General features: G+C 39.5%; 1 protein-coding gene across 5 annotated transcripts in view; it reads right to left on the bottom strand.

The window, feature by feature from the left end:
* Nucleotides 1-20,933, bottom strand: part of MARCHF1 (membrane associated ring-CH-type finger 1) — an 853,816-nt gene that overhangs the window by 79,251 nt on the left and 753,632 nt on the right. For 4 of the 5 annotated variants that reach the window (XM_053216753.1, XM_053216752.1, XM_053216751.1 and 1 more), the window contains one exon: nucleotides 9,360-9,439. In XM_053216753.1, coding sequence (XP_053072728.1) covers nucleotides 9,360-9,439 — 80 coding nt within the window. Of the gene's footprint in view, nucleotides 1-8,318; nucleotides 9,081-9,359; nucleotides 9,440-20,933 lie in introns of all 5 variants that reach the window. The other variant, XM_027068373.2, reaches the window with a different exon arrangement.

Below are 20,933 nucleotides of genomic sequence, written 5' to 3'. Positions count from 1 at the left end.
TCTGTAATCTGTAGATGTACATTTGTCCCGGTATCTGTCATTTCCTCTTTTACTTCTATTGCAAAGAAAATCATACCTATTTTCCTTGCCATGGCAATCTTTTTATGTTGGGCTTTGGGTTCCATCCTTTCCTATCTTCTCTGTGGGGATTTAAAAAATAACAGTCTGATCAGTTTTTTTCATTGTCAACTTCTCTCTCTTCCTCTCTCTGAGCTCAAATATTCTCTAAATTGAAAACAAAGAGAGGTCCCTGAATTCACCTCTCTCCCTATTTATTACATTCTCTCTTTCCTTTATACAGTCTTAGGTTTTCATCTGCCTCTTTGGTCATTCTCTTCCTTCTCTCCGTTGGCTTCTTTTCCTCTTTCAGGGCCATTAAATGTTCCTATTCCCCAGGGTTCTTCATGCCATCATCTCCTCAGTTTACAGATTTTCCATAGGAGATCTTGACAATAACTACCTATATGCTCAAGGCTTCCTACTCTTCATGTAAAGTTGCAAAGCCTCTTCTGAATTTTCCTGGATATCTCTCTTCAGATAGTTGTCTTGTGCCTCAAACTATTATGTACAAAACTGAACTCATCTTCTTTTAAATCTGACTTTCAAGCAGAGTGTTCTCTCAATAGGAAAGGGTGCTATAATCTACCCAGTCTTCTAAATCAGAAACTTGAGATCAGATATAAATGTGAGTTATCATCAGATTCTGTTTGATTTACTTTCAAAATATTTTAAAAATCCATCTACTTCTTTTTATTCTCACAGCCACCACCAACTCTTCCCTGGGACACAGCTCTGTCTTTCTAATTGGTTTTCTTTCCCTTCAGCCTCACCCTCTCCAGTCTATTTTCCAAAAGCAGCTTGAGTGGTCTTCCAGAACACTAAAGTGACAGTGTCATCTCTTCCTTAAAAGCCTACAGAAATTTACCCCTGTCATTAAAACGCAGTCCAAACTCCTATCTGTGGTTGATTAAGAACTCCATGGTTGGTTACCATTCCCCTCCCCATCCTTGCTGCTAGGTCACACTGAAATCCTTTTATGCCCTACCTCACTCATCTTTGGACACTCACATACGCCATATCCTTCTCCTAGAACAGGTTATCCCTTCTCTTTGCTTGGCTACTCTCCTTTGGACTTCTTGTTAATTATTAGTTTCTCAGGGAAATCTGCTTTTTTTCTATTGGATGTAATGTGTTCCTTTAGCTTCACTCATGGATTGTTTTTTGTTTCACAATTGCTTGTTCAATTATTTGTTTTACCAACAGGAATGCAAGTTGTTGGGGGATGGGACCATTCCTATATTTTCCACTCTATTTCCAGCTTCTAGAATGTTGCCTGGATACAGAGTAAATTCCCAATAAATAGTTGTTTACTGTGTGAATGAATGAATAAATGAATACACAGATATGATGGCAGGGATAAAAATGGTCCATTTTAAGCACACTTCTCTTAGGAGCTCAGGCTTATGATTAAAAAATTATCTAAATCAATCTCATAAATGCTAGTGCTTTGTCAAAAAGCATGACTGTGTTGCTCTCAGAAAGTAGTTTTCTTCTATGAACATTCTGAGTTTTACTTTTTATTTTATTTTTGAACATTCTGAGTTTTAAAAATGTTCTCTTTCCATTTTTCCTCACCTCGTTTCAAGTTACTGCAAATTGCAAGAATTAAACAAGTCAAAAATAGACTATTTTTAGAATTTTCTCATTTTCCTCAAACATTTTTCCTAAAGATGGGGTGCCTGGGTGGCTCGGTTGGTTAAGCATCTGACTCTTGGTTTTGGTTCAGGTCATGATCTGTGGTTCATGAGTTCAAGCCCCACATCAGGCTCCATGCTGACAGTGTGGGGCCTGCTTGGGATTCTCTCTCCCCTCTTCTGTCTGCCCCTACCCCACTCGCTCTGTCTCTTAAAATTAATCTTCAAAAATTTTTTTCTTGAAGAAAAAAATGAGAATATGAATAATGAAGTCCATAGCAAAACAATATAAAGTATACCTTCAATCTCATCATCTAACCCATGCTAGACTAAAACATTACAAAAAGTTATTTACTTTTGGGCTTTTCCTCTTTTAAATAAACCATTGATGGAATTAAATATATCTTTTTTTTTTTTTACCTTGTACCACCCAATTCCCATTGTTCCCCATGGTTTTTGAGTCTCCTCTTTTAGCACTCACTAATTTTGAAGCCATTCTGAGGATTCAGTTTGAGCAATTGCTAAATGCCAGAATTATTCTGAGTACTGTGGACAGCACAAAATAGATATAAGACATAATTCATACTTCAAGAGCTTATTATATAAGAAAAATAGAACTACGAGAAAATAAAGGAATATTAGGGCATCTGGGTGGCTCAGTTGGTTAAGCCTGCGACTCAATTTCGGCTCAGGTCGTGATCTCAGAGTTCATGAGTTCAAGCCCCATGTGGGTGGGACTCTGCACTGACAGCACAGAGCCTGCTTGGGATTCTCTCTTCTCTCTCTGTCCCTCCCCCTTCATGTGTGTATTCTCTTTCTCTCTCTCTCTCTCAAAATAAATAAATAAACATTTAAAAAAAAGAAAAGAAGGGAATACTAAACAAGCACTACCGACTACAAAAGGTTGTGGGACTTTGAAGACAGAAAAGATCACTGCTGACCAGAATAGTTTGGGAAAGCCTTATGGAGCCGATAAAAATGAGATGGATATTGAAGTACATCTAAACATGGGCATTTGGAAAGGAAGAGAAAGACACTGGGAAGGGGGACAGCTTCACTGGATGGTATTTGAATGCTATTGTTTTGTTTTTTCCTGCTTATAATTCTCTTTCCACTTTTTCTGGTACTGATGCTGTTCTTTTTGTTATTGAAATGTCTTTTCTCCAATTCATAAGGGTCTTGAGGGGTTGCCAATAGTCAGATTTAAATCCAAATTTCCCACCCAAGGACTCGGTCCAAGCATAATGCCTAAAGCCCCTGGTGACTATGATTAGCCCAAGGATGTGACCTAGAGCAGGCTAATTGTATTCCATCCCTGGGATTTCACATGTAACTGATTGAAGATAACATGTCTCTCTTCAGTTAAGTTGAGGCTGGTAAGATTTAAGCCAAAAACTCTCTCTACCCACACTGTTTCTTCCCTCTGCTATCTACAGGAAGCTTGCCTGCAGTTGGAGAAAATGAAAACAACACACAGAGAAGAGAGAACCATACTGTTTGAGTCTCTGCAGTCCCTGAAGTCATCTGTATATCTGGATTTCCTATGTCTGTGGCTAATACATCCCCTTCTTGTTTTTGTTTAAGCTCATTTTAATTGGTTTCAGTTGATTTTAATCTGGCAGAAGGGTCCTGACAAAAGCAGGTAATAGGCTAAAGAATGAATGTGAGAAAGAACGAAGTGTAGAGACGAGTCAAAGTGGGACATTACTATTGAGAAAGAAGGCACAGATCAAAAGCCATCTTGCGAGAAACAAATGATGGGTTTTGGTTAGCGACTGGATATAACCAAAGCAGAAGAAAAATAGTCAAAAACTGGAAATTCAGGGTATGTGTGAATGCACTGATAGAACTGGGGGTAATTGCAAGAGGAAGTGGGTTTGAAGAGACACAGTAGACAAACCATGACATCTGAGTTCCTGGTAAAGTTGGGATTTTGTCAGTGTATGATTCAGAGGACCAGCACGTACTGGTATGACAGTGTAAACTACAAGAAAGTAATCTATTTTTGATTTGTGTCATCACTCAATAGAATACGATAGAAAACTATAATTATATTTCCCAAATTCATCCTTTCAATTTCTCTCTTCCCACTTAAGGCCCAGGAGAAATATAGCATAGAACAGTGGTTCTCAAAATGTGGCCCCTTAGATCACCACATTCGTATTGCTTTGGAACATTTTAGAAATGCAAATTCATGGACCTGACCCCAGAGAAGAGAATCAGAAACTCCTGGGAGTGGGTCCAACAATCTGTATTTCAACAAGCCTTGTGGCCTATGCTCATGTCCACTAAGGTCTGAGCACTGCTGGTGTCGAGGTTCTTTGTATGTTGGTTCCATAGCAGGTGAGGTAAACTACCACCTAATGCTATGATTTCACACTGTAAGAATAATTCCCTTAGAGAAATTCATTTTCTCTAAATCCATTCATTCAGAAACTATATGCTGAATATATTCTATCTACCAGGCGCTGTTCCAGGCACTGTGGACACTGGAATAAATCTGAAACAGTCAATCACAAAAATACCTACATGTTAGCAATTAAAAATTATGCCATGGAAGTGACTAGGGGGCTTGAGTGTTGCTTAGATAATCATGAAGGTGTCCCTAAAGAAATTACATTTCAACTAAAAAGGAATGAGTAGGATTTCATCTGGGGAAGGGCAGAGGGGGTGCTGTGAAGACATTCTAGGCCCTGAAAGGGACAGGTCTGGGCACTTTCAGGGAACTGAAGACAGACTAGCAGGAACAGGTCTTCATTAATGGTGGGTGTTGAAGCTGGAGAGGCAGATCTGATAGATAGATCATGCAGGGACTTGTAAATCATATTAAGGATTTTGAACTTGCCTCTGAGGGCAATTGAGAGGCCATTGAAAAGCCTTAAGTATGGGCTAACATGATCTAACCCATGTTTTAAAAACTTTTTTTTTTTTTTTGTATGAAGAAGATAAAGCCTTTCCCACTACACAGCTATGGGTGTGTTAGCATGATGACTTAAATTTCCTGTAAGTTGTAATTGGCTAATAGAGAAACTTTCTCCGAATAAGGCTTTGATGAGAGTGGGAAAGAGGGTAGGGTGTCTATATGGGGACCAAATGCCAGGAACAGAAAAGGAGGAAGGGCTTAGGAGTTTCTTCTGCTTTGTGGTTGTGGCTGAGGCGGGTTCTGCCCATGCGTGTCTGAAGCAGCAAGAGTGCAAGTTCACAGGCAATTGCTGTTTCTCTTCCTTGCACAGGGGACTCTGGTGCTCAGGCTGTGTCCATGTGGAGGCCTTTTTCCTGCGTATGAGCTCATTTAGAGATTTCATTCACTTCCCAGGCATCCCGGTTACCTGCCTGAGAATGATACCCAAATCTATATGTCCTCCCTGGCCTTGAGAAGATTTTCATTTTTAGTATCTTTGTGCTATTGCCCTGTGCTAACACATCATGTTAATGACAGTTGCAAGTATGCAATTGTTTAGTGTAGATCTGTGTATAGTTCTCTAATGCTTGAAAAATTATACAGAACCAGCTGTGATTGCTGTCCTGCCTTTCGCTGACATGTCTCATATTATCTGCTGGACAACTGACCCTGCAATGTCATTGCAACCACAAACAGCCTGCCTGTAATTGAACTCATCATGTCTTTCCAAAACCAGCTTGCCTCTGACCTCTTCTGACTTTGTCAGTAACATCAGCGTTTACTGTCTCCCAAGTTCCAAGGTTTGGAGTCCTCCTTGACTCCTTTATCTTATGCTGTTACCAATTCCAAGCACCAAGATTATTTCCATTCACCCAGTGGAATGCCAGTATACCATCTGTTCTTTCCTTTCATCACTCTTTATTATCCTAATCCTACTTACCCCAAAGTTGGATACTTCTACCTTATTACAACCTGTTCTCTTAAATCTAGGTTCCTTTCCCAATACACCTACCCCCACCGGCCTGGGACACTGGGACTACTCTGTATATATGTTTTTCTTCATCAGGCCTATGCTGTTTAGCAAAGGCTCTTCTGTATTATTTTTTGCAGTGAAATTTGTTTTTCTTAAAGGGATACTATGTAGAACCCCGTTACATACAAGAGATAATCATGAAGCTTCTCTGATTGAAGATGGGCTAAAGGGAGCACAATCTCCTTGATCTGTTCTCAGCTTTTGAGGCAGCCTTTTTGGTATCAAAAGGCTCATCGAGGCAGTTTGAGAACAAAGATGTGTAGAACGTAGTTGAACTCTTTGGAAACATACATATGTTTCCTTTACAAGTCTTTTTGTTTGTTTGTTTGTTTGAATTGTTATCTATGTAAACTTTCCAACCTAGTCATATAAATTCACACAAAATTCTTCAGTGCACAGTCATTTCCTCATCTCTGTCTGGGTTTATGGTATTTCCCCTGCCCTGAGTGCCCAGAATGCCTATCCATACGTCTCTGCCAATCTAATTCTACCTTTCTTTGTCCCAATCCCACCTCTTATGGGCTTTCCAGATTGTTCCAGCTCTCAGCAATTTTTCTTTCTTCAAATTTCTGCAGTATTCTTTTCTTTTTAATTCACCCTGTACTATCTTGAATTTGCATCTTTTCACTTATGTGTTCAATTTCTCCCACTAGATAACAGGCCACTGGAGGAAAGAATCAAGTCTTTTGTTGCATTTTGCCCTCAGCATCTAGCATAATATGCAGCCCTAGTATTGGCTTAGTGGATATATTTTGATGATAACCCACAGCAAGAAATAATAACTATAGGCCCATCAATCTCACTTTCATTAACAGAAGTCTAAGTTAAATATCCTGTCTTTGAAAATGTTCCTCCAGAGCAGTGCTTTTAAGTTAGGAGAACCAGCCACTATGACTTTAATTGCAAGCATTACTTTTTTCTCCAATTACCATTAAGCCTACAACTAGCTTCTTTAACTGACTTTCATTAAATTATGTTGGAAGTAGATTCGGGGAATGACGACAGATGGTTGTAAGTGGGGAGTTCTTAGTTTAGACTAGAAATAGTGTTTTATTCCATCCTCCAACATTTTAGCAAAGTCTCACTTAAATCATATTCAAAGGATTATAAGAAACTTCCATCAATATATAAATCAAATGGTGCCACTTCCTTTAAATCTCTGAGCATGTTTGACAAGGCCCTCTCCACCTCCCCCCTCCTCCTCTGCACCACCCATCCCCCTCGCTCACCACACCCTGGCCACAGAAGCCCACTTCCAGTTCCCTGGATTGCGAAACTCCTTCCCTCCTCCTGACTTCTTATTGTGCCACCTTCTGCCCAGATGATCTTCCCTGTTTCTTTCCTTGATCCATTCCTGTCATCCTTTGAGCCTCAGTGAGTTCATCAGCTCCTCAAGAGAGTTCTTCTCTCATCTTGCAGAATAGGTAAAGCTTCCTTGTTATGTGCTTTCATATTCCTTATCACAATTGTAATTATATATCAACTGTGAAATTATTGTGTTCCTGTGTTTCCCATTAGACTGTAAGCTCTAAGATGTCAGAGAATGGACAAGTACTATAATATTTTTAATGCCTAGAATTGATGTATCACAGATGCTTGAATGAATCCACGAATAAACAATTTATAAATATCTTATAAAACTTTCAGAGAAACAAACTATTATAATATTATTTACATCCAGAGCTTAATTCCCCTTGTCTTGTCTTGAATGGACATGGGCAGCATTTTCTGGGTCATGTGATTCACATCACACACACACACACACACACACACACACACACACACACACACACACGTTTTCTAAAGCAACTTTGACTTTCATAAAACAAGTCCAAACAACCAAGAATTACCCAAAAAAACTTCATATGCTCCCAAACAGAATCTAACCAATTTAAATGACTGGGTATAACATGAAAATGTAAAACTATCTGTTTTGTTTAAAATTATCTGATTTGTGCACACCAGCATGGATATTCATATAATTCTTATTCACATTAAGTTATTCTGAAAATGTATATGGATGGATGAAAAGTGGGAGAAAAGAGTCTCATAGCTATGAAATGTCTACATGTTGACACCTTTTAGTACATGATTATCACTAAAGTTAATGTGTTCTCCTTCCCTGAAGGCTCCAGCACCCCCACTGATATGTCCATGACCTGTTTCTCTGTCCTTTCAGTCTTGAATTACCCTGCTGAGTCAGACAATTGGAGAACAAATTAGCACCAACTGCAGAGGAGATTTTTTTGGTACAAAAATCTGACCTTAAAAAACCCAAGCCTTAAATATCTTTCCATCAGGATGCTAACAGTTCACCAAATCTGCATTAAAGGACCTAAGGTTTCATACACTCTCTCACTCATATTTACTCCACTCGTCTTGTCTTAAATAGAATGGGTATCAGATCCAACTGTTTGTCGATCCATTTAACAGGATCAGTCATTATCCAATTAAGGGAAAGGTAAAGGGGAAATCTAATTCTATTCTAGAACAGCTTTCAGACCCCTAGATACTTCCATATTCTTCTTCTCTCCCACACCTTTTCTTGTTTTCTTACCTTACATCCAATCAGACAGATAACAGTATAAATAAATGTTATGTTTTGAGGGTAGGTGTCAAACACACACCTGACACACAGCGGGAAGAAACACATGTGGATGGCATCAAGCCTTTCTCTATAGTGACTGACCTGCATATTTTTAAATTATCAGACCCGTCATGGTAGGTAGCAGGAGGCTTCTGCACAGAGTTAGTCACCTGGAACCCAGCAGCAGCCACATACTTGCTGCCTTCTGCAACTGCCAATATTTCAGGGCTAGAATCTGCTTCTGAAAGTCCTTTCTTGATGGTTTCATAATGCCCAAGACTATGCAACAGCTGCGGATCCCTGTGGTGGTATCTGCCTTTGCTTTCCTCATGCTTCCTTGAGGATCTCTTAATCTCAAAGGATCCTCTTGGCAGGGAAAGGCTGCATTCTTGGTACCTTGTGCCTTTTCCTCTGCAGAGATGTAAAGAGCAACTCTCATGTTCAACCAGCTCTTGTTGCTTTTTACCTTTGGATTCCAAATCTATCAGATCCATTCCATTAGGAGCAGAAGACCCATCCAAGTTTCCACATGGTTTACTACTATTTCTCCTTCTTCTTCGTGACAGTCGGAATTTAACTTGGGCTCTTCTTTTTGCCTGAATCCAGTGACTCTCATCTGGGGAAGAGGAATCTGAAGAATCTGTGTAAAGCTCACTCCATCTGGGGCTTGCGATCTGGAGGTGAAAATCACTTCTCCCTTTTATTTGTTCTTCTGCATGCTCATATCTCTCAGAGGCCCTCCTCCTCCTCCTAGGCCTCTGTTTTACTGATTTCTTACCAGACTCCTTCCTAGCAGGGCTGAGCACCATGACAGGGGTGCATTGCTCAAATGCATCTTCTGACATGTCATGCAAGATGGCAGATCTAGACAAAGCAGCAGGCAAAGGATGGGAGATGGGAATGGAGAGGAAAGCCATGGGAAAACAGAGAGAGAGAATGATGAAAATGATAGCATGGACCAGAAGTTGGGAAATAAAGTTCAAATGAAGAAAATGCATTGAAGGGGGAAAAATTAAACCAGTATAAATTGTCCATGGACAATGCAAGGCAGAAGCAAGAGCCACACAGTCTCATAATACAGGAGAGGAATACAAAACGTTGGTCTAAAAAATATTTAAATAGGATCATTTGCTGAGCACTTACCTGCAGATGTCCTGAGTGGATGGACAGACAGACAACCTTGACTGGCTCCTGGGAGCTGTCCCTGTCGTTGGACTGCTTGCCTGGAGAAACAAGTTAGATAATTTGGCATCTTGGTTAAGGTAATACATGGTCGATATCTTGCTTTTTTTCCACATATTTAAAAAATTACAGCAAACGTGGCTGCCGGTCATGTTGCTCATAACGCAGCTCACAACATATAGGAAGTTAGTTCGTTTTGCAAAAGTAAAACTTATTTGAGGAACTTGGAACAGCTGAGATGCTGTACCACTTTGCTGTTGCTTCATTTATGAGAGAGGAAGACGATTCCACAAGTTTCTGTTCTATTTACTGTAAACATTTGAATGGAATGGCTCAGTTTGCCTTGGAAGCAATGGGTAACACTTGAAAATTTCATAATACAAAGGACATGAAGGCTATTGTGTGACCAAGATCACACCAATCTGGGAAGCCTAAATAATCAAATAGCCATTAGCCTGCTAGATACTGTCTGGAATAAACATTAGGTCACATCAAGTCCCTAGGAGATAATGTATTTGAAAGCAGTTTGTAGTATTTAAAAGCTGATAGTTATTACTATTATTATTTCATCATTGAAACTAATAAAATCTATCCATCACACCATTATTGACCTTTCGTGACCATATTGAACCTGAGGATAATAGAGCCTGAAAAAATTCAGATTGTTAGCCTAGAGTTGAGCACATTTCACCAAATACTTACCTTTGAAACACAGCATTTTCTTCACTAAATTTGACTTCTTTAACTTGTATTTAATACAGATGATGATGATCAATCAAAAGGTAGAAGGTATTGAGAATTTGCTGTGTGCCAGGCATTGTACTGTGGCTTTATCGACTGTCTCCTAAATCTTTATTATAATCTCACAGGTGGAGATAATAACAACTAACAGTTTTGAGTGAATACTATGCTCTAAGTACTTTTAGAGCAATCACTGTTCTAAGTAATTTTCATGTGTCCATTCATTAATGCTCACAAGAAGTGAATGTGCTAAATGTTGTAATCATTTCCATGTTATAGATAAGAAAACTGAAAAACTGGTGCTGCTTCATACAATTAGGTGCTAGGACAGAGGTTTGGGATGAGGAATCTTGCTCTCATATTTGTTCTCTTACCTACCTTGTAATACACTTCTCCTTCACACAGGAGGAAACTAAGGGAGGAGGCCTAGGTCCAAATTTAGATCAGTATGACTGCACAGATGAAATACAGTTTTTACATCAAGAAATAACAGTTAAGGTGGAAAGAGTAACCCCAAATTTCAACGTAGTTCTAAAATTTGCCATATTAGAGATAGATGGTTGTGGGTCCAGAGAAAGATAAACTAATTCTAAAACTCAAAAATTGAACTCAATAACTTTCAAGAGGAGGCATAGTAGGCTGAATAATACTGTCTTATGCTCCCCCTGCCCCCTCACCTGCCCCAAGATGTCAACACCCCAATCCCTGGGATTTGTGATTTTGTTTCCTTACATGACAAGAGGGATTTTGCAGATATGATTAAGTTAAGAGTAGTGATATGGGGAGATCATCCTGGATTATCTTGATGGGCCCAATGTAAACATGAGGATCCTTATGAGAGGGAGCCAACAGAGGTAGGGTCAGAGAGAGAAGATGGAAGGATAGGAGCAGAGGTCAGAGAGGAAGAAAGATGCTATACTTTTGGCCTTGAAGATGGAGGGAGGGGTCTTGACCAAGGATGTAAGTGGCTTCTGGAAGCTGGAAAAGGCTAGAAAATGGGCTCTTCCCAAGACCTTCCAGAAGATGCAGCCAGACTGACACCTCAGTTTTAGCTCAGTGAGACCCACACTTGACGTCTGACCTCCAAAACCATAAGACAATAGAGCTGTGCTGTTTTAATTCAACAAGTTTGTGGTAATTTGTCATGGTAGTCATAGGAAACTATGGAGACACAATAGGAGATGAGACTTAAGCCAATCTTAAAGGCAAGCAGGAATTATTAAAGAAGAGATAAAAAATATTCTAGGTAGAGGAAACAGGATGCCCAGAGGGAAGGATGGTGTTCTCAGCACGCTCCCACAGACGGATTAACATCTACATGCTTCTGGTTTATAATTTTCAGAGGCTCGCCTATAAACCCATGAACAATGTATTTTTAAAATATGTGAATGCCATTTTTGAACACCAGTCCACGTTTGATTGTGTTCTTCAAGATTTCTATCAAAACTCATTTATTTCCAATTTTTAATTCAGATTAACTTCATTTCTGCATCACCAGAATAGGTACATAGTCAATTTTCATAAAGTATAAGCATTTCTGTATTTTATGCTGTAAAGAGTAAGTTTTGTTAGGTTGTGCACCACTTATCCTACATACATCCACTGAGATTAGTAGGGGGTTCTGCATACAGCAGTCACTGAAAAAAGTGAAGTTCACTACTCATTCTCTTTAAAAAAAAAAGCAATGCAGCCCAAAAGTAACCTCAAATTACTGATGACATTATAAAAATGAACTAAAATATGTTGAGCATCATAATGGATATCCAGGGCTACTTAATGATTTGTTGAGGCCGATTCTATAAATCTGCATATGGAAAGGATGTTGAAATGTAATAAACAAATTTTATAATCTCACATGCCTGAGCAAATGTATATTCTACAATGAGAATATGATTTGTCAATGAATAATAACACAGAACATTAAAAAACATGGAGCTTCCCTTTGGACAGTTTTTGGTCCACCACAACACTGAATCAAAGAGCACTTATGTCTATAACTCTCATGTATTTTAAAGGAAATAGAAATCATCCTTATTGTCCATCAAGAATCTTCAAATAGCTCATATCCAATATTAGTGTATACATGTTCAGCTTGGTGCTGGGGCAGATGCTGTAGTATCAGCTATTGTAGCTGATGCTGTTAACATCCACTCTGTCCCTTTGGCCTTCCTCTGAGTTCACCTGAACACTGACTGATTCCCACTTGAGTGCCTGTGCCTGTTAGGTTCTACCCCCTGGGTCTTTGGTACAGGTGTACTTTCTTGGCTGCACACAGGCACAATGTGGAAGCTTAGGCTAAGCTAAAACCTCTGGGGACATCTCTTGGACTGAAGTCAGTGGATAAATGTCAGAGATTTCCCATTCTCCCAAAAGGGCAGTCCTAAAGTGACTTTCAGTTTCTCAAAAGATCCCAAGCTGGATTAAGGCCCATTGACCCTAACTCATCCACACATCCCTTTACTGGCATTCCCACTTTTTCTGTCTTTCTTCTCCCAAACTCTATAGTGCCTCCCGGGATCACTTTCTAGAAGAACTACCTGCACCCAACTAAGACAGTGGAATCTATTTGATCAACTGACTGATATAAAATTAACCCCAGCTTGTGTTACTTTAGGTTTATTTGTTTATAAACATGAATTAATGAGGGTCTATTGTAATACATACTATAGTGAGTTCTTGGAATAAAGAAAAGATAGAAACCTGAAGAGGTTTCTTGTTTAGTGGAAAAGAGATTCAAATGAACAGGCAATTTTAGTATAGTCTAGTATATCTTGATAGTCTAGGAATGGGAGTTCTGATGAAGGAAGGACACTTGATGTAGAGTGGAGCAGAGATTTAAACACTTGAACATCTGAACAAGAAAACGTGAAGGTGAACAAAGTGTTATAATGACTGGGGCAGGGAGAGTGCTGAGTGAGATAAGAAGTGATACAAAATCAGGATAAAGGAATAGACAGAGGTCCTATATGTCACATTTAAATGCTTGGATTGTATCCTCAAATGAATGGTATCACTGACAGATATTCAGCAACAAATGGAAAGGATTAAATTTGGGCACTAGACACTACTTTGGCAGCTGAAAATTGGAAAGTTCAGGAGTGATTATAAGCAGGGGAAATATTTAGTATTCAATATATCCAGGATGTAGCAGGGAGTGAGAAAAGTGATAGTTTAAACAATATAATCCCAACTGGTTGTTTTTTTTTTTTAATGTTTATTTATTTATTTTGAGGAAAGAGAGCGTGAGTGGGGGGGGGGGGGAGAGAGAGAGAGAGAGAGAGAGAGAGAGAGAGAATCCCAAGCAGGCTCTGAGCTGTCAGTGCAGAGCTGGATTCAGGGCTTGATCTCACATATCATGACCTGAGCTGAAATCGAGAGTTGGATACTTAACTGACTGAGCCACCCACATGCCCCGGTTTATTTTTAAATATGATTAAAATTATCTCAAAAATGAGTTGAAAAAATTAACATGGGGAAACATCTTTAATGTTTAATGAACATTTTTTAGTAAAGTTAAGTGGGATAAGTGGTTAGAGTACTTTTACCAGATATCAACACATAGTATGAACCTTCAGGAATTAGGATAATATGTGTGTGTAAAACTATTATCTAGCTATCTATTTATCTCTTAGCTTTCCATTCCTTAGTACTTAATAAAGTTGCATTCCAAATTAGTGGAAAAGGCCAGGTTATTAAATAGCATGAGGAGAAATGACTGGTCATCTGGAAAAATGTAAGGCTGGATCCCTGCCTTATTGCTTAGACTGAAGTTTAGGTGGAAACTTAAGACTTAATGAAAGACTTAAATGTTGTAAAATAAAAATAAAACTGAAAATATGAGAAGAAAACAAAACTGAGTATGTTTATAATATTGTGGAAAGGAATCCCTTTCTTAGGATGACATGAAATAAAAAATTAACATAGGAAGATTCAGGTAAGCATGATAATTAAAAAGAAAAAGTCCTAATTTATAAAAAAAGAAACACACTCACACACCAACATTACCCCAGACAAAACTCAAAGCCATTATAATGCCATATTTCATAACACATATGATAGCCAAACAGCTAATTTCTCTAGTACGTGTGGATTTTTTACAAATTAAAGGGAAAAAAAAGGAGAATTGGTAGATCCTAGAAAAAAATGAATAAAACACAAAGGTAGTTCACAAGGGAGGAACTGCACATGGTTTTTGGCCACATGTAAAAAGATTCTCAATCTCAATAAGCAAACATATGCAAATTCAGTTAACAATGGCACTTACTTTCAATTACCAGATCAGCAGCACATTTATTTATTTATTTATTTTTAACTTTGAGACAGAGAGAGACAGAGCATGAACGGGGGAGAGGCAGAGAGAGAGGGAGACACAGAATCGGAAGCAGGCTCCAGGCTCTGAGCTGTCAGCACAGAGCCCGATGCGGGGCTCAAACTCACGGACCACGAGATTGTGACCTGAGCTGAAGTCGGATGCTCAACCGACTGAGCCACCCAGGCGCCCCTAGATCAGCACATTTAAAAAAGATTGATAACACCTAGTGTAGCCAATGTGGGGGAAACTAAGCATTGCCATATATTGTTGAGGTAATTGTAAATGGGCACAACATATTTGGAGGGCAATTTGGTAAACATCATTAAAATAAAAAAAAAAAATCTATGGTGTTCACATCAGAAAATCTACTCAGGAATCAGTTTTTTTAAAGCACCTGCAAAATTGCCCAAAGATATGTTCATTGTAACAAGAATGTTCATTGCAGCACTGTTTGTAATAGCAAGAAATTGGCAATCACCCAAATGTTTAGTTATTAACATGGAAATACATAAGCCATATTAAGAAATGAGATATACCATGCAGACACACAAAGTGACACACACATATGTGTAGGATATATTTTTTAAGTGAGAAGTCAAGCTTCAGAACTGTATGCAGTATGGTCTCATTTGGGTAAATAATGCTTTCATGATATGTGCTATCATATGAATCGGACACATTTGGAGGAGCGCACATCCAACCATGAGCAGTGATTATCTTTGTGAGATAAGATTATGAGACACATTTAGTTTTCAGGCTATATATTTTATAATATGTAAAATTTTAATTTTAATAAAAGGAAAAATACATCATTTTAGTGATGATGTCATAAATGACAACTATTAATATAGAAATCAGTAATAGTATTTTCCCCCTAATATTTATTAGTCTATTAATTATTTGTTTAAAAGTTAATTTATTTTGAGAGACAGTGGGGGAGGGGTAGAGAGAGAGAATCCCAAGCAGGCTCTGTGCTATCAGCATCAGCGTAAAGCCCAACGTGGGGCTCAAACACACGAACCATGAGATGATGACCTGAGCTGAAATCAAGAGTCAGAAAGCTTAACCGACTGAGCCACCCAGGTGCCCCTCCTCTAATATTAAAAAACATCATAATAATGTTTATTATTTATTTTTGAGACAGAGAGAGACAGAGCGTGAGCAGAGGAGGGTGAGACACACACACACACACACACACACACACACACACACACACACACAGAATCTGAAGCAGGCTCCAGGCTCTGAGCTGTGAGCACAGAGCCCAATGCAGGACCCAAACTCAGGAACCATGAGATCCTGACCTGAGCCGAAGGCAGACGCTCAACTGATTAAGCCATCCAGGCGTGCCTCCCTCCTCTATTCAAGTGATGAAGTCTTTGCTTATTTAGCCTCTTTGAATTTCACTTTCATTCTTCAATTACATGTACTCAACATGATATCTACACAATTCCAGTGTTCTCCCTCCCCCTTTATCCACCCTGTGTTGAACAAGGTTTGGAGAGAGGGTGTGGGGCAGGACAGGATACACGCAAGACTCACCAGGATTTGTTAGTGGGAAAACCAAGAGCGTGATGCTTGTCCTTCCTTTCCCTGGAAAGACTGTAATGTCTTTCAGATCAGCTTTTCAGTGGGTAAGGGAAGTGCCTAATATAGTGCCTGCATAGTAGGGTAAAAGTGACAGAGGCAGATGGACCTGTGCCAGCTTTCCCATTCCTCCAGATGAGGGTAGACTGAGGAAATCCAGGTGTCATCTTGTGCTTTCACGAGTGTGTGAAAGATACCTGATATTGCTAGGCTGCAGAAGTAAGCAAGGGTCATGAGAGTTAAAGTCAATGTGACTTTGTAACAGAGGGCCACAAAGAAGACTATCAGACAAAGGCCTGGCAATGACAGTGAAAATCCAAATGGGTTGGAAGGTCAGCCTGCTTGATTGTAACAAAGAGCCAGACACCAGATCTTGGTGCCTTAGCAATAAGTCTGGTAAAAACTCTCAGAACAGAACTTTAAAGAGAGGTCCCTGCCCTAGTATACACTGAAAATTGAACGGGTAATGGGATGAAAGCTTGAAAGACTGGATGTGATTAAATTTTGAACTGGTAGAGACAGATCATTTTTTGAAAAAAAAAAAAAAATCAGATATTTCCCATACCAGCAGTAAAGAGAAATCAAAAGGAAGATAAAGGGAAGGCTCACTGTGAGAAAGTCACACGTTCCCCCCCATCCCCCACCCCCATATTGTGCAAAATATACCACACTTCATCCTGGGGGGCCATGTGGGATCCCTAAGACACAATGTAGCAAATATCTGTACCATTGGCTGATTATAAAATCTAAATGTAGAAGAAAGTGATCTTGAAGTTGAGTCTATATAATCTTGTGGATTACAAATGGTGCATTAAGAAAGATGCAGGCTAGACAAAAAGAAAAAAAGTGGCATGATAAGTTGTCTTAAAACGTTCCTTTCAGCACACCAACTTTTGGGAGGAATTGAATATCCTTTCAAAAAAGGAAAGCCAAATCTACCTTTGGCAATTCACACCATTAGGGGTGAGGCTTAGAGCAACACTAGATTCTTTGAGAGGTATAAAAGAGAAGCGGCAGCTAATGGTGCAGAATCCAGCTTGCCTGGAAAGGCCTTGGAAGGTAAACAAGCAGAGCGCCACTGGTCTGCAGAGGCCAAGCTATGCCAGCCTAACGTCCTATTGGAAAGACAGCTGAAAACAGAGACGGAACAGAGATTGTCAACGAGGATTGCATAGCAGGGGATTTGGCTTGAAATACCAGCTTCATGGTACTTCAGGACCCATCATGGTACCCAGGCTACCTGGTAAAATTTATGCATCATGAGAGATAAAGAAACAGATTCACACAGCTGCCTTTGATACCCCATGTCACATCTCCTCAGTCCACTCCTGATAGTTGCAGCCCTAGTGAGTAATTCCTTTGTGAGTGCTGATGGACCTCATGGTGAGAATGTCCCCTCAAGTGAGTGCAAGTGAGTCTCTACAATCTACTCCTAAAACCATGAGAACCCGTTTGGCTCTACAGAAGCCTGAATGCAAGAGAAATAATACCTCTAGGGACAAACTTAAAAAAAAGGGGGGGGGGGGTCAAAAGCTTCTGGATAAATGATCTATCCTGTCTCTCAGGTAGAAAGTTCTGAGAGACACTTTGGATATATCTCAGGAGTCCTATTAAAATCATAACCGACTTCAGGGCATCTGGATGGCTCAGTTAGTTAAACATTTGACTCTTGGCTTCAGCTCCAGTCATTATCTCATGGTTCATGAGTTGGAGCCCTACATCAGGCTCTGCTGTCAGCACAGAGCTTGATTGAGATTTTCTCTCATCTCTCTGGCCCTCCCCTGCTTGTATTCTCTCTCTCTCTCTCTCTCAAAATAAATTAAAAAAACTTAAAAAGCCTTAAAAAATCATAACTGACTTCAAAATGCACTGTTAAATTGACTTTTTTACCCTTATTTGTGATTCCTGGGATCACTTCTGAAGTACACCACCTGCACCAAAAGTCTAGTCACCACTATTGATTTGAAGGGATCCCAAACTGAGAGATAGTTGGTAGCAGAAATGGTACCAGAAAGCAGACTCACAAGATAGAGTTTAGGAGCTGAGTCACTCATGGTCAAACATCACAGGAACTCTTTCCTGGTAGTAAGTGGGGGTGGTGATAATGCCTTGTGAGCTGTAGCGTCACTGTTGCTGGGTTGTACAGGTGATGGGGAAGCCTGCAGTAGCTCTGGAATTTGTATTGTAAAGGCCAATGGTAATTATAAAGGATATGAACTTGCTTGGCTTTGTTAACTGCCTTGGAGGCTTCAATGAAACAGAATGGCAGGTTCAGTTTGGCCAAATAGCAAGCAAGGGTATTTTATGAAAGCTTGTGTATAAGTATAGCCCAAAGTACAGAGATGCAAGTTACCTCTAGGCAGCCCTCAGCCAAAAGGAGCAGAAGCTGAAGGATAAGTCATCAGCCTCTTGTTCTTCAGGTGGTTAATCCTTGGAGACATTCTTTACATTTCATAAGGAGAACCTGGTAGAATTAAGCCCTGTTGTCACCTCAGTGACCTCTCTACTACCACCCTTCTATTGGCTTCTCCTTTTTATCTGTCTTAGTTTCCTTCTCCCTCACTCCTGATGCCTAGGGAACACTTCCCAAACCAGCAATCTGTACAAGTTCGTGTCTCACCCAGGCCCTGCTTCAGTGAGAACTTAAACTCAGACACTGGAGGTTTAGGGTGGGCTCTATCATCAGAAAAATTGGCTGGCTGTTGCCATTGCACCTGCTGGCCTGGACTGTCTCCCATGCTCCTGGAGTTGTACGTATTCCCCATCTCCTGAGTCCCCTACATGCAGGTCTGGTGCCCAATCTGAGTCCCACTGCAAGAAGATGAAACTCCAGCCCTGACCCTTTCCTCAACACCATGCAGGTGATTATCTAGAGAGAGGAAAATTTCTCATGGTTCTTACTGCCTCTTATTTTTCTACATTTTTAAATGTTTATTTATTTTGAGAGAGATAGAGTGCAAGGGTGGGGGGAAGAGGTAGAGAAAGAGGGAGATAGAGAATCCTAAGCAGGCTCTGGGCTCTCAGTGCAGAGCTTGATGTGGGGCTTGAACCCATGAACTGTGAGATCATGACCTAAGTCAAGATGAAGAGTTGACTGAGCCACTCAGGTGCCCCTCATTTTTCTACATTTTGATCTGTGTGTCTACGGAGCTTTGATATCTATCTTCTGAAGGTATAATTTCAGTCAGTTCCTTTGCCTTATCAAAAGGCTACAATGGTTCCTGACTACTTAATAAATACAAAGAGACTGGTTTGGGATTTTGGGGCCTTTGTGTTTTCACTCCCGTCAACGTTTCTGGTATATACCTCAACCACTCCTCTTAATTCCTAGGTTCCAGCAAAACCTAGCTTATTCGTTTGTCAGTATAATTACATAAAATTTATCATATTACCAAATGTGTCTCATACTTTTATTTCTATGCCCTTCTCCACAGAGAAAAGAGCAAAAGAAAGCTGCGGAATTTTCCTTAAGGCCTATCTTATTTTCTCAGCTTTACACACAGCCATTTTCCTTTGAACTTCAAGGCCCATTTAACTTCTCTTACTGTATCACCCTTGCTCTAGCATTTATCATCTGTGTTCCTGTCTAACCATTTCCAAACTGCCACAATGTTCCACAGTTAATCTTTTTTGCTTCTTTTCCAGATTGAGAAAAGAGGCCACGTCTTACTCATTTTAGAAATCTTCATAGTGTCTTGTACGTAGCAGGTAGCTAATAACAGGTTGTGGGGTTGAATTGAGCTTGGCGACAGTTGAATTGGGTTGAACTGAACTTGGTAATAGTTGGACCGAGTTGAATTGACCTTGGTAAATCCTGTCCTGATTGCAGTAGAGATAGAGATGACAATCATATCACAGTGAACCAAGAGAAAGGGCTCCATTCTTCTCTGTAAAAGAGGCAATTCTGCTCTCTAACAAAATAAACGAACTGAGGCCAACGTTTTATATAATTTTTGAGACACTTTCCTTGGACTTTGAAGTCAAAAAGCATATCAAATGAATGAGGTATCTTCTGTTTTCTTTTAAAGAGAGGCGTAACTATTTAGGAAGTAACGTAACTATATTGTGTAGAGAAGAGTATGTCTTTCAACAAATTTTAAGCTGGCAGGGTCTGTTTAAAAAGAAAACATAGTAATTGAGGAGAAAAATGAATTAAAATCTTTTAAATGCATGGCCCTATTCAGCAGCAATGAATTGTTTTAATTCACTAGTTGGTACATTATGAGAGCTTGATAATTTGTTCATCCCTTTAATAGGTGCAAGATTGAAATGTGGCTGGGGAGGAAAAAATAACAATTGGCTGGATGAGCAGAATAATATGTTCTTTGAAATGAAGCATTCTTTGTAATGGATGTTTATTTCAGATGATTACATTGTACAGTGCATTTAAGTGGGAAAAACAAACAAGAGGCCAGCTGCACTAATTTTATCAAAGTTATTTATATCAGCAGTATAATTAAAGGCAGTAATTTCAAATTAGGTTTCCTGAGAATCCATTTATAGGCAACACAAGACAACTTGTCTCTATGGCATCTAGGCCATGATTATGCTCTGGGGGCAATGTTAACTACTGCCAATTGGCCTTGGCATTTTGAAAATTAATTATTGTTTTGAAAGATGCTAAAGCTGTTGCCTCCCTCTGCCCTGACCAGTTTAGATCCACTCCACTAGGAGAACCCAATATATAATTTATGGATGTGACAAAGAATAATCATGCATAATCACTTACAAATGGCTTCTCTTATTTAGTAATACATTAATAATACCTTATGAAGAATGATTCTGGAGCCTCAGATGGGAAATGCTGCTGCAATTTTTTTTTAAAAGCCTCCACTAATTTCAGCAGTAGTTCATGAGTAACATGTTGAAGAATTTAGTATAAAATGAAATATTAA

The sequence above is a fragment of the Acinonyx jubatus genome, chromosome B1 (genome assembly GCF_027475565.1).
Source record: "Acinonyx jubatus isolate Ajub_Pintada_27869175 chromosome B1, VMU_Ajub_asm_v1.0, whole genome shotgun sequence".
NCBI classification, from domain to species: domain Eukaryota; kingdom Metazoa; phylum Chordata; class Mammalia; order Carnivora; family Felidae; genus Acinonyx; species Acinonyx jubatus.
The sequence above is the reverse complement of the archived record's forward strand: the minus strand, read 5'-3'. Positions and strand labels throughout refer to the sequence as shown.